General features: G+C 43.2%; 1 protein-coding gene across 1 annotated transcript in view; it reads left to right on the top strand.

The window, feature by feature from the left end:
- Nucleotides 1–26,341, top strand: part of ARHGEF4 (Rho guanine nucleotide exchange factor 4) — a 331,159-nt gene that overhangs the window by 257,084 nt on the left and 47,734 nt on the right. The window contains 1 exon segment of the mRNA XM_073360097.2: nucleotides 1,230–1,369. Coding sequence (XP_073216198.2) covers nucleotides 1,230–1,369 — 140 coding nt within the window.

Raw genomic sequence — 26,341 nt, forward strand, 5'->3', positions numbered from 1 at the left:
GTAGAGGGTGGGCCCGGGCTCCCCCCACCACCTTTGCCCCCTGATTAATCACTGAGACTGGGAGACAACAGAGACTGTGCAAGGAAGGATAACTTCTCCTCACCTCCCTCACTGGCCTATGATGAAAATGGCTCAGTAGACTGTGACCCTTGTCTCGAGAGAAAGAAGGGTTATGGGGGGGGGGTCACAGTGAGCCTCTGAGGCTAGCAAAATCCACCAGGAAACATGGGACCCACAGAGGCAAGGACAGAGCTTTGTCACACCACCTTCTGTCCCCGCTGCTGCAGATTATTTGAACTGCAATAAGAATGGGAACTGGAGAGGTGTTGGCGCACACCACCTTTTGTGCCCTTGCTTCAGATAATGAGGAGAGCTATGGTGCATTTGTGGGCCAATGGACACTGTCTATAAAATATTCCAGACTCAGGTGCATAGTGGGCATGCGTATCCCATGTGTGGAATACAGATAGGGATTGTGCATTTCAAAGAACTTCCAATTACACGTAAGTAACCTCCATTTATCAAAATGAAAGAGCAAAGATGGTAATAAATTCAGATGCGTATAAGCTGGTATCAGTCAAGCTTTAGCAAAGGTGAAACAGCTCTGACCACCCAGGATTTCTACCTGAATCCAAACTTAAGTTTACGTTCCCTTGACTTTCCTATTTTTTTTCTGACTAACTCTATGCATTGTTTGCCAAAATAGGAAGAGGATGATGGTTGAGTTCTTCACTCACCTGCACAGAGGTTGAGATTTTGTGTGAAAATAGCTTTTGTTTTGCTCTTCACTTAGGCTCCAATCCTGCAAACGCTGGTGCATGTGCTCAACTTAATGGGCATGTGAGTAGTCCTACAGATCTCAGTGGGCGTATTCACGCATGTTCATAATGGTTTGCAGGATCAGGGCCATAGTGAGATAGAACTTGAAATGGGCATGAGTAGTGAACTGTCCTCTTGCAGCACTGGTAGTTCCTTTACATTGTGTTTTAGCCATTTTTGTGCGGCTGCTTGTGACAGTTTGCATTATTAGTGCCTTTGCTGTTCATGGTCTCTGTATAAACCGACAACTTTGATTTCTAGTGACATCAATCAGCACCTCTCAGTCATGCTAGCAGAACAATTTTAAAATAATTTACTTTAAAATCCAAGATTAATGATCTTTTCCATTTGCTGTCATTCATGTCTCTGCTCAGCAGTGTTGTTAAGCAGTTCATTTCTTGTTGTTGCAGTGATCACTGATGGGGCTCTGGATAAGACAGCTCTTACAGACGATGTGGGAAGTGAGGAGGATCTGTATGAGGACTTTCGGAGTTCCAGTCACCGCTACGGCCATCCTGGAGGAGGAGGAGAACAACTTGCCATCAATGAGGTATTGCAACTGTAGGTCTGTGAAGAAGCAGAAAGGAGGCTGCTTTTGGTTTTTGGTAGTGAGGCATCACCGTTGCAATAGGGTCCTGGTTAAATGGGTACAGCTTCAGTATTCACTTTCTGCGGTCACCATTTTAATTCCATTATCATCCCAAACTCACATTTGGGTTTTCCATATAGCTGCTGCCTCCAGCATCGAAGGAATGCTGATGTGATATAAAATGGAACTGCAGCTCCCTAAACTGCAGGTAACTTCAGTTAGGAGTTCCTCTCTTCTCGTGCGTTTTTAGGCAGAAAGGGAACATACAGACATGAGTGAGCAGCACAGCTGGAATACTTTCCGGGGTGGTGTGATCTGAAGTGTGGTAAGCATTTTTACTTAGTGGGGCTAGAGTGATGATTTTGAAGTCCTTGAAAGGATTGTTCTGAACACATGTTCAAACCTTTCACCTTGAATGCAAGCGTATGTCCAAACAAGTAGCACATTAGTGAAGGGGATGCTTTTAGCAAAGGGTTCTTATAATGCTGACATCAATTTAATTGCTTGTCTCAAATTAGAACGTGTTCCATAGTCTAACTGGGGTGATGAGTATTAGTCAACACACAGGATCTGTCTGGCTGCAAAAGTACAATGCCCTTGTCTAGTGCATTAAAATAGGTGTCGTGCTTTGCAGTATTACACAATATATAGAATGCTCTTTCCTTTGGGCGAATTAATAAACATTTCATTGGAGGAGCTGAGGACATGCTCCCTATGAACTATAACACAGACTGCTGTACTGAGTGTGCTATATGCTCTGCTACCTTTTTGTGACCTGCACAAGGTGGAGGGCCACCGATAAAAGATGTATTATACTTTCTCAGGGGTCAGCTATGGCTGGAATGGTGGTGGCTCCACCTTATGCCTGTGTCAGAGGCAGCCATAAAGCTTCTAGGAGCTGTATGAGGTACATACTTAGAAACAACAGGTACAACACCCTTTTAAAACAGTACAGCATATACTCCTTCCAGTACCAGTCTCCCTGTACTATTGGGAAAGTGGAAGCCTTAGAGCTGCTCTAACTTCCACTCTGTTTCCCACACCGCCCTGTGCATCATAGGGAGCAGAGAATAATTGGAATACAGCATGCTCCAGCTACACTGCTACAATGGGGGTAGGAGCAGGCCCATCACGGGGTCTCTGTGGTAGCTCTATACCGGTGAGGAGGCTTCTAATGAAAGCGGCTTACCAGCACTGTTTCCACCCACTTTACAGCCTCTTCATGTCACCACAGCAGCATAGAACTAAGAATTCATCCCATTACTGGTTTTCCCCTTATTATCGGCAAGTAATCATAAAGAATCTAGAAGAACACCAAGGCATCTACTGCTGTGATACAGATGGGAAAACTGGTAGGATAAAACAAGATTTGCCACAAAACTACTCTCTTGCTCAGTTTCCTGTGCTGTTACATCCACTTCACTTTGTAATGAAAGGGAATTGGAAGTGACATGATACATATGACAGCACTAAGAATGCATTCACCCACATTTAGCTGGTACTTGAGGTGTATTTGGCCAGTAGCCTCTGATATGTTTAGCAGCACAGGAAATGTATTCCACAACATATATTGGATACATTTCGAACTATATAAGGTGTTTACTGCATTTTCTGATTTTTCAAGTGCTTGAGTATGCAACCTAAATAACATTCTTTTAACATAGTTTTTGTAGGTAACTTCCTAGTTCTTGTGATGGGAGGGAGGTTAAAGGAAAAGGATAAAATATAATATTGTAGGGATTACAGATATCCTTAAAGAAGTCTTTATACCTTGTGATAAATTCTGAAAAATATTTTGTTTCACTTGGAAATGGTTCTGTTTCCATATCAGATATTCTCTGTATTTCATTTTCTTCATTCTTTATTACTGAGGACAAGAGATTTTTTTTTCTTTAGAGTTCATTGTCTTTGTTAACTGCTTATGTAACTTTGGATGAGTAAAGGATATTGATTTGTCCAGAGCAGTTGTAACTTGTGAAGGTCTTGAAGCATTTCTGGATCTGTTGGCATTTCAGATCCATAGACTTATCAGGTCAACCAGTCAACACTGATTATTTGTTTATTGACCTGTGCCCTGTAAGCTTGTGTATTGCAACTTGTTTTGTTGGCCCAATAACAGGTAGCACATTATTTACCTTGTCCACTGGTTCTGATGGATAATGATTCCATCATTTAGCATCAATTAGCATTAGCAAAGTGCCTTTCTGCATGATGGACTTCTGGAATGGCACACTATGATGGAATACTAATTTCTAATGCAGGAATTTTAAATGAACAAATACCTGAAAATTTAGAATGGACATTTCTAACATAAACCTTCCCAGTTCCCAGCCATCTTGATGAACTTCAGTGGTGCATCAAAGCCCATAGCCTCTATAAAATAAAAATATTTCTAGGCAGGATCTTCTTGAAGGTTTTCAGTAATAGCCTTGGGGGAATTACAAGTGAAGAAGCTAAAATATAATCATTTAATAAACTTTTCCAAGCTGTGTTTTCCCTGCTTTATTGCATCTCCACTGGTATTTCATTGGTCTAGGGGAAGGAAACCATGCCAATTTCCTTGCAGATATCCTCATTCTTAGCCATCTTTAAATAAACAGAGAAAGATTGAAATGTATTTTTAAACGTTTGGCAGACCAAATGTTCCTTATTTTTAACTTCAGTTTTTTTCAGTTTGGGATCAGTAGACAATGGTTGTGAAATGACAATGAAGCCTTTCATGGAAGTAGAATGACTTATTGACAAAGGGGCTTGCGGGATAGAAGAAAAGGGGGAAGGCTTACAGAGCCCACCTAGGAAGAACTGGTCGAGGATGTGTAGGAGCCAAGAAAGAAACCAATCAAAAAGTAATAATAGAGGATGGGTTTGAATTATATGAACCAATTCCTAAGAAAAGAAAAGGGGAAAAATATTTTCTTGGAGGCCCTGTCAAAGCTTTTTCATGAGCAGAGAGAATGTACTTAAAAGAGATTTTTGGTTGAGATTACATTTTTGTTTGGGGTAGTTCCAGGCAACAGATCCACACAGATCCAAAGTATGATCAGCTGAAAAATATGGTAAGGGGAAGCTGTATTACTAATGCTGTGTAGTTTTTCAGTCCTCCGATATGGAAACATAATAAATTGGACACTTGTAGCTATAAATTACATGAAATTGAAGCATATGTATTTAATTTAAGCACTGTAAAATTATTTAAAACTTTGACTGGTTTAGGCACAAAATCTACTTACTCACCCGTACCATGACGGTGACAATAGTGAAGAAAACAATAATACTTTATTTGCTCATCAAATAAAATTAATCAAACTGGGCAAGTAGACTTAGGCATGACTGATTTAGAACATATCAGATCTTAGACAAAGGGCTCATTCCCACTCTGTGCTGTGGGGAGCATGTTTCTGCATAAATTGGAAAATTCACTATTGTACCTGAGCATATCTTTGTTTACTAGATGATTTTTCCAAGATCAACAGCATTGATAGGTTGGGTACAGAGGAAGGAATCAAGCCTCTGGAAATGATCTTTGAAAGCAATGACTAAACTGGTCATTTTTTTCTATTTAGTTTTGTCAATGGACTTAATATATTTTTATGACAACCTGGCCCCATTAAAGTCAATGATAAATCTAATACGTATTACATTACAGTCAATCTGGGGAGAAGTATCTAGTGGGGTCTTGCAGGGAATCTATCCTAGGTCCAGTACTGTTCAATATTTTTATTAATGACTTGGATAATAGAGTAGAGTATGCTTGTAAAATTTGCATACAACACCAAGCTGGGAGGGGTTGCTAGCACTTTGGAGGACAACATTAGAATTCAAAACTACCTTGACAAATTGGAGAATTGGTCTGAAATCAACAAGATTTAATTCAATATAGACCTATGCTTCAGTTAAGAAGACTTCCGTTAAGAAGAAAAATATCAAATGCACAATTACAAAATGGAGAATAACTGGCTAGGCAGTAGTACTGCTGAAAAGGGGTTATAGTTTATTTTATAGTAACAGAAGTGTCATGTCTAAGAAATGGAAGGTAATTGTCCAGCACTACTCTGCATTGGTGAGGTCTCAGTTGGAACACTGTGTCCAATTCTGGGCATCACACTTTAAGAAAGATGTGGACAAATTGGAAAGAGTTCAGAGAAGAGCAACAAAGATGGAGGGGGAAAAAAAGGTTTAGAAAACCTGACCTATGAGGAAAGTTTAAAAAAACTGGGCATGTTTAGTCTTGTGAAAAGAAGACTGAGGAGGGACCTTCAAATATATTAAGGACCATTACAAAGAGGATGGTGATCAACTGTTCTGCATGTCCACTGAAGGTAGGATAGTAAGCTTAATCTGAAGCAAAGCAGATTTAAGTTAGATATTAGGAGAAACTTCTTAAGTGTAAGCATAGTTAAATTTTGGAATAGGCTTCCAATGGGACCCTGTGGAACCCCAGTCACTGGAGGTGTTTAAGAACAGGTTACACAGACACCTATCAGGGATGGTCTAGGTATTCTTGGTCCTGCCTCAGCGCCAGGGGCTGGACTAGATGACCTCTCCGGGTCCATTCCAGCCCTATATTTCTATGATTCTGTGATCATGCCATATAGTTTAGATTAGTGATTCTCAACCAGGGGTCCATGGCCCACTGTGGGGCCACAAACCGTTTCAGGGGGTCTGCCAAGCAGAGCCACTTCGACACCCAAGTCCAGGCACCCAGCTGCTGAAGCTTGGAGTCCCGAGCCCCAGCATCCTGCAGGGTGGAAGCCCTGTGATCCCTGTGAGGCGGCTAGAACCTGGCGCCCCATGGGGCTGAAGCCCCGAGTCCCAGCACCTTGCAGAGCTGAAGCTCTGAGCCCAGGTGTCCCGAGGCCGAGCAGAAGCTGCCCTGCAGCGCAGAAGCCTGGAGCCCCCCATCCCACGGGGCTCCCAAGCACCACCCCAGTCCTGTGGGGCAGAAGCCTCCCCACTCACAGCTGAAGCCCAAAGGCCTCCCCCCGGGCCATGGAGTTTTTATAGCATGTTGAGGGGCTTCCAAAAGAACTCCTAGTTTAAATCACCAGTTTTGCAATAGTTTGAAATATATTTTATTTGTTGTTTCATTGGCTTCAGTTGAAAAACACATTGATCAGTACATCCAGAAAATATATATAATGCTTCTAGTTAACAAAATAACTAATGCACAGAAAAGAGATTTCTTTCATGTTATGGGGTATGAATTATGTGCATCACTCTATAAAAGAGGTAAATACTAGGGCTGTCATGCGATTAAAAAAATGAATCGCAATTAATCGTGCGATTTAAACATAATTAATCGTACTGTTAAGCAATAATAGAATACCATTTATTTAAATATTTTTGGATGTTTTCTACGTTTTCAAATATATTGATTTCAATTACAACACAAAATACAAAATGTACAGTGCTCACTTTATAGTTATTTTTGGTTACAACTATTTGCACTGTAAAAAAACAAAAGAAATAGTATTTTTCAATTCACCTAATACAAGTACTGTAGTGCAATCTCTTTATCATGAAAGTTGAACTTACAAATGTAGAATTATGTACAGTAAATAAGTGCATTCAAAAATAAAGCAATGTAAAACTTTAGAGCCTGCAAGTCCACTCAGTCCTACTGCTTGTTCAGCCAATCACTCAAACAAATTTGTTTACATTTGCAGGAAATAATGCTGACCACTTCTTCTTTACAATGTCACCTGAAAATGAGACCAGGCATTCTCATGGCACTGTTGTAGCCAGCATCACAAGGTATTTCCGTGCCATATGTGCTAAAGATTCATATGTCCCCTCATGCTTCAACCACATACATCTGACCAATAACAATCCAAAGCAGTGCGGACCGACACATGTTCATTTTCATTATCTGAATCAGATGCCACCAGCAGAAGGTTGATTTGCCTTTTTGGTGGTTCAGGTTCTGTAGTTTCCTCATTGGAGTGTTACTCCTTTAAGAATTTTGAAAGCATGCTCCATATCTCGTCCCTCTCAAGTTTTGGAAGGCACTTCAGATCCTTAAACCTTGGGTCTAATGCTGTAGCTATCTTTCAAAATCTCACATTAGTACCTTCTTTGCGTTTTGTCAAATCTGCAGTGAAAGTGTCCTTAAAATGAACAACATGTGCTGGGTCATCACCCAAGACTGCTGTAACATGAAATTTATGGTAGAATGCGGGTAAAACAGAGCAGGGGATAAAATTCTCCTGCAAGAAATTCAGTCACAAATTTAATTAACGCATTATTCTTTTAACGAGTGGCATCAGCATGGAAGCATGTCTTCTGGAATGGTGGCGGATGCATGAAGGGGCATACGAATGTTTAGCATATCTGGCACATAAATACCTTGCAATGCCAGCTACAAAAGTGCCATGCAAATGCCTGTTCTCACTTTCTGTTGACATTATAAATATGAAGATGGCAGCATTATCTCCTGTAAATGTAAAAAAACTTGTTTGTCTTAGTGATTGGCTGAACAAGAAGTAGGACTGAGTGGAGTTGTAGGCTCTGAAGTTTTACATTGTTTTGTTTTTGAGTAACAAAAAAAGTCTACAGTTTTAAGTTGCACTTTCATGACAGAGATTGCACTACAGTACTTGCTATGAGGTGAATTGAAAAATACTATTTCTTTAGTTTTTCTTTCACAGAGTAAATATTTATAATCAAGAATAAGATATACTTTGATTTTCAGTTACAACACAGAATACAATATATATAAATATGTAGAAAAACATCCAGAATTAATACATTTGAATTGGTATTCTATTGTTTAACAGTACGATTAATCGCAATTAATTTTTTTTAGTTAATCGCATAAGTAACTGCGATTAATCAACAGCCCTAGTAAATACAGTAATGGAAGCTGTAATTTGATTCTGAAACTTAGTTTTTAAAATTGCATCTTTAGTCATTCCATGGGATTCAGCACTGTAACACTATTACTAAAACAGGTTAAGTTACCATCAAATAATTCAGGTAAATTTCAATATTACAAAAGACTGCATAAACAGTAACTAATGTACAGAGTATAGTCCATTGCATTTAAGAATAATACATCTAGAATCATTAAGATATTTTGTTTATTATACATTTGTCATACACTTCATGAGCGAACAATATGAAAAAAAATAAGTCTTTAAAACATACCATTCTCCGTGTAACATTTTGCCTCGGAAGGATATAATCAATCTCAAGGATACAAAATAACCTGGGAAAGAAATTGTCAGACTAGACTTCCAGCTACAACATACATAATTAGATAGATCAATCTTTTGGAAGTGATACACTATATTCATGCATATAGTCTAGGAGAGATGATTTATTGCCTCTTTTATGTCTTCATGTGAGTATATTCTCCCAATTGATAGCCAGACTCTAAAGCAAACGTAGCCGGATAACAAATGCCCTCCCTCCCTCCTCCTGCTGGCTCAAGTCCCTGTTTGCAGATCCCACATGTTACTGTGGCCAAGATTTGAACAGAGACAACTATGGTTTGGAAGCAACAATCATTTATTTATTAGGTACCAAGGGTGCTCAACGCTGTAAAGGACAAGAAATTGACAGTTTCTTCCCTGAGGATCCTGTAGTCTAATGCCCAGATCCAGTAAAGGTGTGAGCATATAAGTAACTTTACACATGTGAGCAGTCTGATAAAAATCACTGGGACTACTCATATGCTTAAAGTTAAGCACATACATACATGTTTGCAGCATCATGTTCTAAAAACTCTACATTTTCAGATTTGTGTGTGTGTGTGAGAGAGAGAAAGAGAGAGATTCTTAAATGTGCAAACTTTTAATATTGCATCAGAGGTATTTTGCATTTTATTTTAAAAAGTTTCAGTATATGCAAATACTTCATAGTGAATATGGTATATACTGTGGGCCAGATCCTTAGCTGTACTCCTCACATGTCCAGAGCACCTGATTAGGGAGGTAGAACAGGTTTCCCAGGTAGCTGTCGAGACACCTTTCTGCACTCTCAATCCTGGCGCAGCCACAGGTGGTTCCGGGTTGCTCTAAGTTACACTGTCTGGAGGAATCCCACAGGGACCTCTCTACCAGCTGAGGATCAGACAGAACACTGTGTGCTATGGTCCTGCCCAGTTCTGCTCCTCGTTTTGCCCCCTCCTCTACAACAAGAGATGAGGAGTTGGTGATGTAAAGCGGACTATGCCTGCTTTATGTGAGTTGAGGATTATCCTAGGCTCTTTAGGGCAGAGAAATCCTTGTCAGCCTTTTTAGGGCAGGCTGATGGTTTCTTTGCACCCTTCCAGTCACGCAAAAGACCATGTGTCTTGCCCTATATGTATATACACACATATTTGTATGCAGGTATATGAGATTTCTGTATACAAATATGCACAAATTGACATTAATTCCACCCAATCAGTGTTTTCATTTTAATGACGTAGACAGTTTTGAATCGAGCTTCACCCCAGGCTTTTCCTCAGTAGCATCCTCATTCTCTCAGATTCCTTCCAAATAAAAACAAGACACCCAAGATAGAGCAATGTATTTTGAAATGTTTTTGCCAATCTCATGTGAGCTATTAAATTGTGAAGGCTATAGCAGCTTTGTTAGGCTTGTCAAGGGCAATGCAAGTACTAGGAGATACTGTTAATAACTTCTGTTCTTTGCTAGTATTAAATGCATTCCTAGTTTGGGGAGTTGGGGGAAGAGATGAGCACCCTATCACAGATGAGCACTTCTTCCCTTTGGGGAAAAATATCCAAACAGATTTTTGATTCCAAAAGCTTTTTGTGCCAAAACACCTTGCAGTCTCTGTACGTTATCCAGTATTTCTATAGGTTTGTAAAACCAATCTCTCAATTATATGGGACTCCCCCCAAAATTTAATCTAACCATTGCCACAATAACAGAATCAGAAAACTGGTTTGTTAATTGTTCTAAAACTATTACTAGTGCTCTGGAGAGATGGTAGCTTCTTCACAGATAAGGCTGTAGTCAACTTCCACTATAAAACTTCATTTTCACACTCCATATAAATCTCTAGTTTATTCCCCAACATTGGCTAGGAATATTGATTTGGGCTGAAAATCCCTAGGTGTACTCTGTAGCAAAGACTCCATGTGTGGAGTGGCTACCCAACCTGAACCATCCTGCTGTGCGCTAGCAATTTGTGGTTTGGAGCCACTATGTGTCCACACTGCTCTGTCACCAACATTACACCTAACATCAAGGGAAAGATTTCTTCTTAAGAAGGCAAAAGAGTTTGGCCCTGTTTACCTCAGAAAAAATAACATAACCATAGTTAGGTTTGTAGTACAGGGGTAGTGTACTATGTGCAACAGGCAAGGCTAGCTTCCAAGTTATTACTGATACAGCCGCACCCATACTATGCCACTACTAAGTAGAGTTAGTAGAGTAGGATGGGTCTCCTAGTTCAAGAAGCGCATGTAGTGGCTAGTAGGAGCACAACAGGTTTGGATGTTTCTGCACATATGGTCTCTGAAGAGATGGGGTTTTGGAAGTGATTTGAAAGAGTGAAAAAGCACTTGGTGAAGGTTGATTTAGGCAGTTCCAGACATAAGTGTTGACATGGAAGCAGGAGGGAGTTTCTCTGGAACAAACTGCTTTTCATACCAACTTTTCTATCTCAAACTTCCTTTGGGATGGTTTTAGTGACAGAAAAATTCTGAGATTATTTTTCATCCAGTTCTGACTGAGAAGCTATTTTTCTTTTTGCACTGTAGAATCTGTTTGAATCCTATGGCAGAGAAACAAAAGTCTTTGACTCATTCCCGACTTCTGGAACTTCAGAGAGTATTATTTATCCCCTGGCAGACCCTCCCTTGTGGCTTTGGTGACCTTCGGGACAAAGGGCCAGTGCTGTGTGGACTGAGGACAATGGAAGCAGAACTGGCCTGAGTTTGGGGGCAGAGGAGCAAAGCTCCAGAGCACTTTAATGTAATAAAAGGATTAGAAGGTGCCTTTATCATATTTGATTCTTTTGATTAAAGCATCAAACTGTAGGAACTGCAGATCAGAGAGGGTGTTAATGTCAGTTCTTCAAGGGCCGATCCAGTTCTCATTGAAGTTAATGGAAAGATTTCTATTCCCTTCAGCGGGCTTTGTTTCAAGCCCCATTAGATTACCCTGACCATATGCTCTGAGTGTTGTTATTCTCTTGCTGGTCACGTGATTCATGTCTGCTACTCCCTTTAGAATGAATAGAAGTTACTTGTATTAACCCAATTACTCCCCCACCCATACACATACATACGTGACCCTGAGGGGAGAATAGCTTCCTTTGTCTCTGCCTGTATATAACCTTGGAATAGATTGGCAAATCTCCACATGTTGCATATCTGTGAAGCAGACTCATGGAGACATTTAATCATTGTCCAGATCCTCGGGTGGTGTAAATCGAGCCTCAACTGCCTTTATTGAAGTTGCACTGATTTATGCTAGTTCAGAATCTAGTCCCCAATCTCTTTGTTTAGATTTAGATGTTTGAGGTGGATGACAGTGGTCCTGTAGAATGTTTTGTTCAGTTCTGTTTTGTTTTCAAACCCCCCCCCCCCAACCCATTTCAAATTTTATCCTTTCCCAAAGTCCTTGCATCTGGCCAACCCATCTTCTCACCAAGTGGACCAGTCAGTCTGACTCTCTGAACAAATGGAGGGAGGTAACTCACTCCTTCCCCTAAATGTGCTGTCTCAGGGCTAGTCTACACTATACATTTAGATCGACCCAGGTACGTCACTTGGGGTGTAAAAAACCCACACCCTGAGCAGTATAGTTAAGCCGATCTAAGTCTCCAAGTATACAGCACTAGGTGATGGAAGAATTCTTCCATTGACCAAGCTGCCACATCTCAGGGAGGTGGACTACCTATGCCGATGGGAGAACCCCTCCCATCGGCATAGGTAGTGTCTACCCTGAAATGCTACAGTGGTGCAGCTGTGCCATTATAGCATTTTCTGTGCAGACATACCTTCAGCAAATTTCCCAGCCCCTCATGGATATTTTGCTAGTAATACAAACAAGAATGACTTATTTATTTACCGTAGGTCAGAGGAGGAGTTGTGTATCAGTAGAGTCACAAAGCAACAATGTCTCCAGTCTGCATTGTTGACCTGTTTGAAAGTTACATTCTGGAGTGTTTATGGGGGAATCATCAAGAGTTGTGTGTCTCGTTATTGTGTTTCTTGGGCAAAACAAATGGGGCACATTACCAGGAACCGCCTGTCATTATTTGTTCTTCAGTGCACATTACTTCGCTGCATTTTCCCTAACTTGTTGGCCTGAATAGAGGCATCAATAGTTGCTAGACTAAAATAGGCCACTTGGACCAATACATTTGTCTCCCTCAAATTTCTCTGAGTCGAGCTTTTTTGCTTTGTAACATTTCATCCAGTCTAGTAGTCTCTTTTTTGAACACAACTCATTTATGTTGTTGCCTTCAAATATCCTATTCACTCAAACACTCCAGAGAACTCAGACTTTTTCCAGTTTTTTTAAATTCCATTAGAGGCTGGTGAAAACAGTTACCACGCAAACTTTACTGTATATTTAGGGCCCTACCAAATTCACGGCCATAAAAAATGCGTCACAGACTGTGAAATCTGGTCTGCCCCTGTGAAATCTGGTCTCTTGTGTTCTTTTACCCTATGCAATATAGATTTCACAAGGAAGACCAGCGTTTCTCAAATTGGGAGTGCTGACCCAAAAGGGAGTTGCAGGGGGGTTACAAGGTTATTTTGGGAGGGGGTGTCATGGTATTGCCCATCTTACTTCTGTGCTGCCTTCAGAGCTAAGCGGCCGGAGAGCGGTGGCTGTTGGCCGGGCACCAGTAGCTGTGCAGAAGTAAGGGTGGCAATACCATACCATGTCACCCTTACTTCTGCATTTCCGCCTTCAGAGCTGGGTGACCAGAAAGTATTAGCTGCTGACTGAGGGGCTAGCTCTGCTGGCAACAGTGCAGAAACAAGGGTGGCAATACCCTACCATGCTGCTGGCGGCAGCTCTGCCTTTTGGGATGGGCTCCCGGCCAGCAGCCACCGCAATCCAGCTGCCCAGCTCTGAAGGCAGTGCTGCCGTCAGCAGCAGGACAGAAGTAAGGGTAGCAGTACTGCAAACCCCCCTACAATAACCCTTACAGCAACCCCACAACTCCTTTTTGGGTCAGCATCCCTGCAATTACATTTCAGATTTAAATAGCTGAACTCATGAAATTTATGATTTATAAAATCCTATGACTGTGAATTTGACCAAAATGGACTGTGAATTTGATAGGGCCCTATGTGTATTACTGTGATGGTTCTCGGGGTACCCAGGACTGTGAGTCACCTTGTTACACCCCTGCCTCCATCATTAGGGAGACTTGCTTGTGCTTAAGTGGGTGTCAGCTTCCTGATGCCACTAGCCTGTTAACCTCACAAACACTCTCCTCAGGACAACATCAGCCCTCATTTTGCTTTGCAGGTTAACAATAGGTGCACCCTTAGGTGACCACTAAGCTCCTTTGAAGCATTTTCCTGTAGTGTTCAGCCCCTTATCCACTGGACACGCTCAGAAATACCAGGTCTGCTGTCCCTGAGGAAACAGTGTGCACACCAGCTTGTAAGATTCAATTTGGGATCAGCACCTATCTTAATAGCACAGTACTGAGATATATTTATAGTGAAAACAAGGATAAGTTGAGCAAAGGTTCAAGAGATAGTGAGTGAGGATAATGGAAACAAAAAGTTACATATAAAACAAAACCATACCATATTTTCTAGAGACCAGACTTAACAGGCTAACCTTCTGTCTCGAGTTTCTCACCCCAAATATCCTCTGCAGTGTTTCAGCCAAGCCTGGTTATGATTCTATTTCTATGACTGTATATGCACTGCCCATTTACTTCTTAGGGGCCAGATGACAGCATTTCCTCTTTGTTCCCCAAATACAGTGTAGCAAATCTTTGAAGTGTATCACAAGATAAGATTCTCATCCCCTGCTGTGTGCCCTTCCTTGTTGACATCATATTTCGCTGTTGAATTCATATGTAAATGTGCCTCCATTGTGTTTGCTTACAATGCTTAATATACATGTTGCTGCTGCTTCTCGTGTCCTTGTCACAAACTAGATGTTTTTCCAGAACCATGCACAAGCAATGGCTTTTTCCATCGCTGCAGCAAGGTCCTCCTTTGTACAGGTCTCCCTAAAGAGTCAGTAAATGAGCAGGTGCTCCATGGTCTGCACCCTGCCACACTCGCTTATATCATGTCATTAAAATAGTCCCATTTATTCATATTAGTCTTTGATCTGCCAGTTTGCATGCACAGGTGGTTCAGGCATAGCCACATTGACCAGTCTATATCAGCCCCTCCTGGAAAGTCCTCCTGGAATTCCAGATCTATTTCAGTGCGTCCAACTGTGAGTAGTCTTTCATTCCATAACCTCAGTCGTATCTAAAGGCACAAAACTGGTTATAAAACTTTTTCGCGATTTAAGGCATTTGATTATTCCTGTGTGACCGTATAATGGATGCTTTGGCTCTTCCATCTGCCAAGATCTTTCCCTTTGACTTGCTACCTTCTTCCTGATATCAGATAGGCTATCCTTTGCTGTTGGCTTTAGAAATCCTGTTGTTCCACGACACCTGTTGCTTAAAACAGAGTCTAATTTCTTAGCATGGACAGATTGTTCCCACAATGGACATGCATACTCTACTATAGAGAAGCACAAGATGATAGCAGTGGTTCGCAAAGTAACTGTTCATGCTGACAGAGAGACAGGTGAATAAGAATCTTTTGTCTGACAGGAAACCTGCTTCTGCACCTCTGCTGTGACACAGAAGATAAGAACAATAATCATACATAACTCCTGCATAGTACCTCTGTACATACATTTCACAATGATATCCACAACCAGCATGACCCTGGCTTTCATTTTAAACCTCACGTGACATTCTTTGGTGAACCAGAATGTACATACCAGTATCAGGACCTTCTTGTAACCCCCTTCCTGATTGGCATTGAGGGGTCCCTGGAGTCACGATAACATGCCAGTTGTGCATTCTTTACAGCATTGTTCGGTGTAACGGAATTCAGTATTTTTCACATACAGAACTGGCAAGATTGGGATATTCAGAGGTGGGCAACAAGACAACGCAGTGAGCGCGTCATGGCAGTTCTCTGACCTGAATTGTAGTAAAACACATTGTGTAAAGAAAAGAGATACACAAATGCTCATCCTTTATACTGGGTAGTGTCATTTAAATATGCTGAGCATCACAAAACTAAATGGCTTGCTTGAAAACCCTTATATAATCAGAGAGAGCAAGAGGGAGGGATGGAGGGCAAGAACTATCCCTTCAGCAGAACTTTGAAGACTTTCTACTACAGAGGTCTGAAGGTGAAAGGTCTCCTTCAAAACTGATTCTAGCTTCTAGATTATCCCCAGTTAAGATTTTTTCTTCATACAAGGGATGTCCCCTGTAGAGAACTGCTCCAAAGTGGGATTATTGCATCTTCCTCCAACCTTGAATAAATTGTTTGTGGGCTGGAGTTGTTGTCACTTTCAGAAAGTGTTCCATTCTGAGGAAGTGAGGAGGAACAAAGGTACGGAAATGTCACCAGAATCCTTTAATTTTTGAGGATTTCAGTTATAACTACATGGTTGAAATGGCTGAACGTCATACCCTTCATCCCCCACCCCATGCAACAATCTCTAAATCTGTGGATCATACAGAGAAATCTGTGGACTAGCTTATTGTTCTTTGACAACCAATGTACCATATCTTAGCACTCTAGAAATGAAACCATCTGTAATATACTAATGGTAGAAAACCTGTAAACTGTCCAGTGCAGTACTGGCTATAGAAACTGAATTATGCCATGTCATACTTGCTGGAAAAACACGCTGTGCTCTATCCGGAATGATGAGAAACAACTCTCTCACAGTGTACTCATAACATAGTGGCCATGGAACATTACAGGCTGTAAACTTCAGAGGGCATTCTGGACCTATAAAAATCGTTTTCCATTATGGAAATGTTTGGCCATATGCAATTTAAACAGCTGAACTTTTTCCATTCTGACACTTTTAGGCCCTGGCTCAATCGTGAATTACTAGTTACTGCTAATTACTAGTTACATTGATTCCTGAGAGCTAATTCAGCACACGTACAAAATCTCACTGTTACACTTTGCTCCACTATCTAGCCTTAAGCAATGATCAACATCCCTGTAATAAGGAAACATTTTATCTTTCTTACAGGTGCTGCAGGTAGCACTGCCTATGATTAAGGTTACCTGACACTTTCAATTATAAGTCTCTGTTTTCAGAAACATGACTAGATCAAAACACATTAATAAACTGTTAATGCCTGTCACCAGGGTCCACAGACAGTTAGACAGGAGCAGCAGGCTACTGTGAGGTAAATTCACACCCCAGCTTGCCATGATTGATTGTGTGGACAAGCCCTTAATTGTAGCATTTCTTTACTTTGACTGCTTGGCCTTGCTACCTTAATATTATTTTAATATAGTTATTTTTGTGTAATTGATTTTTAATTGTGTGTTAATAAATTCGACTGTAAGCCTGTTTCGTCTGATGATTTGTAGAGCACAAGTTATTTAGAATCATAGAATCATAGAATACCAGGGTTGGAAGGGACCTCAAGAGGTCATCTAGTCCAACCCCCTGCTCAAAGCAGGGCCAATCCCCAATTTTTGCCCCAGATCCCAAATGGCTTCCTCAAGGATTGAACTCACAACCCTGGGTTTAGCAGGCCACTGCTCAAACCACTGAGCTATCCCTCCCCAATATTTGTAGTACCTGAAGTATAAAGGGGCCCAAACTAACCCCAAATAAAATAAATGAAAAGTCAATGGGATTTGGATCAAATCCTCAATCTTTCTATTTCCACTTTCTTATAGGAAGCTCTCTTCTTCCCCCTTCCGATGCCTTCTCCCATTTTATATCTAACACAGACAATCCTAGAAATTCACTTTACTACAGTACCACGAATGACTCCTAGGGGTTCTGTCCCCAATCATTATTTTGCCTTCATGTTATTTACATGCTGGGCCAAATTCTTAGTTGATGTAACTTGGCTTCATTGACTTCAGCAGAGTTAATCCAAATTACACCTTCTAAGGGTGTACTTAATTTGTAATGCAAGAGGTTCAGGGCTCAAGTATCATGCAAGCAGCAGCGCAATGCTCCAGGAACGTTCCTCTGGCAGCTGAATGACGTGTGAGTGGAGGCGGAACATTGCAGCTTGAAACTCTTATGTGCCCAAAAAACCTGATGCAGCAAGCCTAGAGGTACCTGGGGCTCAGCCCTGGCAAGCCCTAGCACAAATTAAGCACTGATCTAAGGATCTGGCCCACAAATATCATGTTTGTCTTTCTAGATTGAAATGTTTGTGCTAAGAGGAATAGAGGAAAGACTTGTGGTTCAGCATCATGCACAGTACTACCACATTTTTTCCCTTCTAGCTCTGTTGTGGATAGAAGCAGAGGTATTGACACCAATATTTGTTCTTACTGCACTGTTTTATTCACTGGATTTGCAATTTGCATCCCATGCTTTTTGCCTTCACAGTTCAGTATAATTGAGAAGACCAATAATAAAGTTATTTAATCCCCTTTTCTGCAGAAGCACCTGTGCTATTTATTGCAGTTATTAATTTTTTCATATTTATATACAGCTGCTTTTTATGTCCCAGGGCAGCCGAGACAATATTGAAATTTTCTCTTTCATTTGGAAAGCAAGTGGTTTTGTTTGTTCATTACGTCTGACTAACAGGCCTTGCAAAAAGGAACAATGAGCCAAATCTTTAAAGGCTGACACCACACTAAGTGTACAGAGAAACAATGAAGAGCTGGAGGAATAATTTAGCAAAGATTGATTACATTTTTTTTTTTTACTTTCTGTTCCCACGTTACCCAGTAACAGATTTTCATTTTTCTTGAATGTATTCGTTGTTTGAAATTTTAGTCACTGAATATCTTCTGCAAATACAGCTTGGTTGGTAACTTGTTTGTGAACAGATCGTTGGGATTGATCAGTATTCCCAATTTGAGCTGTTTTGAGTGGACACATTAATCACTTGGCATGTTTCTGTTCCCTGATTTGGTGGATCAGATACACTATCTGATGTGGATTATTGCAATTAAAAAATAATTTCCATGAATATTCTGCACTATTCACTTAATATGTGCTGTTTTGGTGAACATTAGAAGAATAACATTTTAGAGTATACCAAATTGCAGGCTAATATTTTAAGTCATTTCCTCTGACAATGACAACACCTACCATATAGGCATATGCATGGTCAGTGATGAGAGAGAACCAGATTTCTGTAATGAAAAGTGCACAAAATAATAGCTAATAACTGAGCGATTGTATTTTAGCTGTCTGCACCAGGGAAACAGTTTGAGTTGCCATGGAAATTATTTCCAGGTACAAATTCTCCTGATCAAGAAATGTTGTTGGATGGTTTGGATGACCTGCCAAGGTAGTAGAAACAAGAGATGTATCACAACCAATGTCAGATTGCAGTATCTGTGCCATTCATGCCTTCACAGTCAGATTATCCATTATGTAAGGTCAGCAAGGAGGCTGTGTGACTTTATTTGAACTTTAAGACATACAAACATTAAATACATTATACCTGACTCATGCATTCCAGCTTGATGCAATAGGGGTTGTAACATAAAGTAAGAGGCATGACAGATATGATCTTTGGGTTAGGACGTCTTCTAAGCTCTGCTGTGATGACAGTTGTATGCAAAATATATTTTTCTTCCACAGACTTTTGTGTTAAAAAAATTTCTTCTTTTGTGCCTGCATCCTGTTTTATGAAAATATATGTAATCATTCTCCTACCCTAAAGAAAGTTCTTCCACTCACTCTTCTTAGCCTCTCCAAAACTTCCCCAGTCCCCACAAATAAGATTCATCCCCTTCATTTCACTTGTGTCCAACCCCAATCCACTCATGGAAAGTCTGCAAGAATAAATAAGCTTTGCAGGCTGTCCTGAAGGTCAGCAAATCAAGTGGGAGAGTAAGTTCTGGAGCTGAAGACCCCTCAAGAACAAATCTGCACAGACACACCTGGAACCCCGACCTGGGGTATTCTATCTGCTACCCAAGATCCATAAACCTGGAAATCCTGGATGCCCCATCATCTCAGGCATTGGCACCCTGACAGCAGGATTGTCTGGCTATGTAGACTCCCTCCTCAGGTCCTATGCTACCAGCACTCCCAGCTATCTTCGAGACACCACTAACTTCCTGAGGAAACTACAATCCATCGGTGATCTTCCTGAAAACACCATCCTGGCCACTATGGATGTAGAAGCCCTCTATACCAACATTCCACACAAAGATGGACTACAAGCCATCAGGAACAGTATCCCCGATAATGTCACGGCAAACTTGGTGGCTGAACTTTGTGACTTTGTCCTCACCCATAACTATTTCACATTTGGGGACAATGTATACCTTCAAATCAGCGGCACTGCTATGGGTACCCGCATGGCCCCACAGTATGCCAACATTTTTATGGCTGACTTAGAACAACACTTCCTCAGCTCTCGTCCCCTAATGCCTCTACTCTACTTGCGCTACACTGATGACATCTTCTTCATCTGGACCCATGGAAAAGAAGCTCTTGAGGAATTCCACCATGATTTCAACAATTTCCATCCCACCATCAACCTCAGCCTGGACCAGTCCACACAAGAGATCCACTTCCCGGACACTACGGTGCTAATAAGCGATGGTCACAAACACCACCCTATATCGGAAACCTACTGACTGCTATTCCTACCTACATGCCTCCAGCTTTTATCCAGACCACACGATCCATTGTCTACAGCCAAGCTCTACGAGACAACCGCATTTGCTCCAACCCCCAGACAGAGACAAACATCTACAAGATCTCTATCAAGCATTCTTACAACTACAATACCGACCTGCTGAAGTGAAGAAACAGATTGACAGAGCCAGAAGAGTACCCAGAAGTCACCTACTACAGGACAGGCCCAACAAAGAAAGTAACAGAACGCCACTAGCCATCACTTTCAGCCCCCAACTAAAACCCCTCCAACGCATCATCAAGGATCTACAACCTATCCTGAAGGACGACCCATCACTCTCACAGATCTTGGGAGACAGGCCAGTCCTTGCTTCCAGACAGCCCCCCAACCTGAAGCAAATACTCACCAGCAACCACACACCACACAACAGGAGCACTAACCCAGGAACCTATCCTTGCAACAAAGCCCGTTGCCAACTGTGCCCACATATCTATTCAGGGGACACCATCATAGGGCCTAATCATATAAGCCACACTATCAGAGGCTCGTTCACCTGCACATCTACCGATGTGATATATGCCATCATGTGCCAGCAATGCCCCTCTGCCATGTACCATTGGTCAAACTGGACAGTCTCTACGTAAAAGAATAAATGGACACAAATCAGACGTCAAGAATTATAACATTCAAAAACCAGTCAGAGAACACTTCAATCTCTCTGGTCACTCGATTACAGACCTAAAAGTTGCAATTCTTCAACAAAAAAAACTTCAAAAACAGACTCCAACGAGGGACTGCTGTATTGGAATTAATTTGCAAACCATATACAATTAACTTAGGCTTGAAAAGAGACTGGGAGTGGATGGGTCATTACACAAAGTAAAACTATTTCCCCATGTTTATTCCCCCCCTCCACCCCCCACTGTTCCTCAGACGTTTTTGTCAACTGCTGGAAATGAACCACCTTGATTATCACTACAAAAGGTTCCCCCTCCCCCCCTCTTCCCCCCCGCTCTCCTGCTGGTAATAGCTCACCTTAAGTGATCACTGTTGTTACAGTGTATATGGTAACACCCATTGTTTCATGTTCTCTATGTATATAAATCTCCCCACTGTATTTTCCACTGAATGCATCCGATGAAGTGAGCTGTAGCTCATGAAAGCTTGTGCTCAAATAAATTTGTTAGTCTCTAAGGTGCCACAGGTACTCCTTTTCTTTTTGCGAATACAGACTAACACGGCTGCTACTCTGAAATCCCTCAAGAAATGGGCTCATTCACTTCAGCTGATGTGCTGTCACACATACAGAGAAGTGGGCTCTTATGTAGTCAGCATCCAAACCACTTAGGACTTTAAAGGTCAAAATGAGTTGGAAGCCAGGAGAGACTCCAGAGCATAGTTGTAACAAACAGGCAGCCATATCCTATTCTCGCTGAGGTTCAAGTGTTCATGCAATGCATGTTGCAGGAAACACAGTCTTGAGGAGACAAAGGCATGAGTAACCTCATCAAGGGCAGCAACCACCTTTCCCCTCCCCACCAAAAGTAGCATCCTTTAGTGTTACAGTTAGGTTTGCTCCATAATGGAGCTCTGCCTCTGTTGGGGAGGCATCCCGGCAAATTGGTTATGCCCCGGCAAATTGGCTTCAAATACTATCCCTTGTGTTCTCACTCATTCTCTGTGAGCAATGAGCATCAATGGTGTTTGTAGTGCCTCGGGAAAGCCCACATTGCTACCAGCTGCACCATCTCCCACTTGTTTCTTCTCCGAACATGGGAGGCCAGGGAACTTTGTCCCCACAAGTTCCTTATGGAGCAAGCTATATGTCCACATGCGCAGTCACATCCAGGACCAGCATCCATCTCCGGTGGCGAGCACCCCTCTGTCTACCATTCTCAGATTCTGGTTCCATCGATACCACCGAAGTCCAACAGGCCCTGCCATGAGCACAAGAAGTATGGCCATGGGCATAAGGGCAGACCTGGACTGCCCACAAATTGCAGTGTTGCCAAGTCAAGCCAGGTTGGGTGAGAAGTCGCGTGTTGACTCAGCTACTAGAGGTCCCAAGCGGCCCTGGACAGAGGGCAAGGACAAGAATCAGCGTGATCCACCAGGACAGCCACTGGCCCCAGTCAGCACTCTGGCATCATCACCGATGCAGCTGCCACCTGTGCCATCTGCACTGTTGACGGCACCCAGACTCTCCAGCCTGCCACACTTGTTTCTGCACACGCCCAGCCACCTGGAACCGCTACTGCCCACTGAAGAGCGACTGCTCCCATATCTGGGTTCTCCTCTTTTCTCTGGATCCCTGGACACCTCATTACTGCCTTCTTGTGCCACTCTGTGATCTCTTGGCATTTACACCTCGGCCCCGAGGCAAAGGCAGCAGAAGCAGTCCTTCTGCCCCTTCCCCACATCTCCTACCCGCCCTACTATCCACACCAGTAGGAGACACCCCGCTGCTGCCAGCAACCTCAACAATCACACTACTCCGCCTCCATCACCTCCACCTCATCAATTCTCTTGCAACACCAGTCCAAGCATCAGATTTGACTCACGGGTTGAGAACTGTAAACCTTCTCCCACCCTTCCCCTGGTGCCCTGTATCATCTTTGGGGACTGTCTTGCCCTGATCGCCCACAATTGGGGAAAGATCACCATGGACCATTGGGTACTGGAGATCATCCATCACGGGTACTCCATAGAATTCCTCTTATTCCTCCCCATATTGTCCACCCCACACTTACCCTGGAGATCCCTCCCATCGAGACTTCCTCCGATAGGAAGTGCATGGCCTCCTCCTCAAGGGCGCCATAGAGCATGTCCCCCTTCCTTATTGGAGACACGGTTTTTATTCCCCATATTTCCTCATCCCAAAAAAGGGAGGCAGACACTGTCCTATTCTGGACCTTTGGGTACTCAACAGATTCATCAGGAAATTCAGGTTCTGGATGGTGGCACTCCCCATGATTATCCCTTCTCTCTCCCAGGGTGCCTGGTTTGTGGCTCTCGACATGAAAGAGGCCTATTTTCACATCGACATTCACCCAGCCCACCAGAAATTTTTCCGTTTCACAGTCAGACACTCCCATTACCAGTTCCATGTCCTCCCCTTCGGTTTTGTGGTGGCTCCTTGGGTCATCACAAAGTCTTCACTGTTGTCAGAGTGTAAATGTGACATCTCGGCCACTCTGTATTTCCCTATCTGGACCACTAGCTCCTCATTGTGCCTTCCTACCAACACCTTTTATTGGCCATCCTGGCCTTTCACAATCTCCTCAACACTCTTGGCAACACTCGAGGCAAAGTCGGTCCTCGTCCTGATCACCTTTATTGGTGCACGCTTGGACTCTATCATGGCCTGAGCTTTTCTCCCCGTAGACCGCTTACTTCTATAATCCTGGCTTTGCACTGCAACCCCCACACCTCCATCTGCTGATGTGTCTCCATCTTCAGCCACATGGTGGCATGTACCTCAGTACCATGCCCACCTCCATGTGCGTTGCCTTCAGCTGTGGCTCCTGTACATCTACGGACCACAGACAGATCATTTGGACAAAACCGCCTGCTCCCCCCAGATTGTTTTGGCCTCCCTCACATGGTGGATCGACCCTTCTAAGATCATGGTCAGTACTCCCTTTACACTTCCCACCCCGCATGCTAGTCTCACCATAGGTGCCTCTGTCACCGATTGGGGGCCCCACCTGAATGGTCACACAGCCCAGGGCATCTGGACACCATGAGAAGCCAGGATGCCCATCATCATCCTGGAGTAAAGGCCATCTGCCTTGCCTGCCGGGAGTTGCTCCCCTCATACGATCCCATCACATTCAACTGCTATCTGACAACATGGCAACAGTACTCTATGTCAACAAGTAAGGCAGCACCAAGTCCCCCTCTCTCTGGGCAGAGGCCATCTACCTGTGGAACTGGTGCATCTCACACTATGTCACACTCCAGGCCACATACCTCTCAGGCTCCCACAACTCCGTTGCAGACATGCTCAGCAGGTCCTTCTACATGGACCACAAGTGGAAACTGCACGATCTCACACTCCAATCTGTCTTCCACAGGTGAGGCACTCCATGATGGGATCCCTTCATGACCAGCAAGAACCACAAACTCCACTTTTATTGCTCCAAGGGGCGTGTGAGGGAGGACTCATGGGGCAATGACCTTCTCCTCCCCTGGACTGGTAACCTATGCTATGCCATTCCGCTCATCCCACAAGTCCTGCATAAGATTTCCCAGGACTGAGCGATGGTTATACTGTTAGCTCCCTTTTGGCCTGACCAGTGTTGGCTCACAGACCACCTCCACCTCTCTGCTCACACCCCGCTCCTCCTCTGCACACACCTGGAGCTCCTCACACAGGTGGGGGGCCAGCTCTGATACCCCAACCCAAGCCCACTGCACTTCACAGCTTGGTATTTGGATGGAGCCTGCACAGAAACAAGGCACAATATCCTCATGCAAAGCAGGAAGTCATCTACCAGGGCCTTCTATCAAGGAAAATGGAAACAATTCACCTCCAGGGATCACCGCCACCATTACCCACTGGACTTCATAGCTGTTCCTGTCGTACTGTACTATTTTCTCCAGCTCAAAACATCAGACCTCGCCCACAACTAACTCCAAACAGGTCCACCTGGTGGCACTCAGTGCCTTCCGACCCTCGGTGGATGGTATCTCTGTCTTCTCACCCCCAACCACAGTTGGCTTCTGCAAGGGTCTGCTGAATATATACCCCCCAATACTCAACCCCACACATTCCTGGGACTTTAATCTTGTTCTCTTTGCCTTCACAAAGCCGCCCTTCGAACCCCTTGTAACATGCTCTCTCTCCCATGTCTCCATGAAGGTGATCTTCTTGGTGGCCATCACATGGGCAAGATGCGTTAGTGAACTGGTGGCCATGATGGCCAACCCCCCCCACACAGTCTTCCACAAGGACAAGGTTTCCTTACGCCTGAACCCAAAATTCATACCAAAGATGGTGTTAGAATTCCACCTTAATCAGTGCATTCACCTCCCCTTCTTCTATCCCAAACCCCATGCCTCCCACAGGGAAAGAGAATTACACTCCCTCGATGTCCGGCGTGCACTGGCCTTCTACATCCACCGCCCCCGTGCCTTTTGTGTATCGCCCCGGCTCTTTGTTGCCATTGCAGTCTGATGCAAGGGACAAGCCCTCTCCTCACAGTGCATCTCCACATGGATCTCCTGCTGCATTCACAAATTCAACATACTCACCAATGTGTTTCCACCTCCTAGAGTCACAGCAAACTCCACGCGAGCATATGCGGCCACGTCAGCCTGCCTTGCAGACGTGACATGGCAGGACATTTGCTGTGCAGCCACGTGGCACTCCATCCACACCTTCACTTCTCACTATCTCCTTGCCCGGGCGGCAGCTGCAGGTGCAGCCTTGGGCCACACTTGCTATAGACAATAATTCCTCACGAGTCTTCACACCTTTCTCCATGCTGATCACTGCTACTACTCACCCAGGTCTGGAATCCATAGCAGGCACCATCACTTGAAAAAAAAAGAGTAGTTACTTACCTGTAACTGGAGGTTCTTCAAGATGTCATCCCTCTTTGGATTTCGATACCCGCCCTCCATCCCTTCTGCTTCAGACGACACTGCTTATTGGTGGTAGGGATACTGGAGTAGCATTGATCCACACGGCCTCTTATAGTCTCAGCTGCAGACATGAGAATGACGCACGATGCACGTGTGGATCAACGGACCCTGCTACAAATCATTCCAGCGCCTGGCCTGCGTGAGCACCTACATTTAAAATTCATATAGGGACCACACATCTCGAAGAACCTCCAGTTACAAGTAAATAACCTACTCTTTTCCAGTAAGGCATCGTACCAGCAAATCCTCATGCTGAAATGCACCAGAAAAAAATAGATTGTGGAGATCAACAGCGTAGATCTGACAACCTCAAATAGATTTTCAAATGTGATATGGATACACAGCCCCTGGTATGTGAGGCAGTGAATGGCAAAGCTGCTGATTCCCAGCCAAAACTGCTAATGGGGCTTGAAGACAATATGGAGCATTATATGCCATGTACTAAATATGCATTGGAGTCTTAAGCCCCCTCCACCTGGGCGTTGTATATCTTGCTCTCCA

The sequence above is a fragment of the Lepidochelys kempii genome, chromosome 9, assembly GCF_965140285.1.
Source record: "Lepidochelys kempii isolate rLepKem1 chromosome 9, rLepKem1.hap1, whole genome shotgun sequence".
Taxonomy (NCBI): Eukaryota; Metazoa; Chordata; order Testudines; family Cheloniidae; genus Lepidochelys; species Lepidochelys kempii.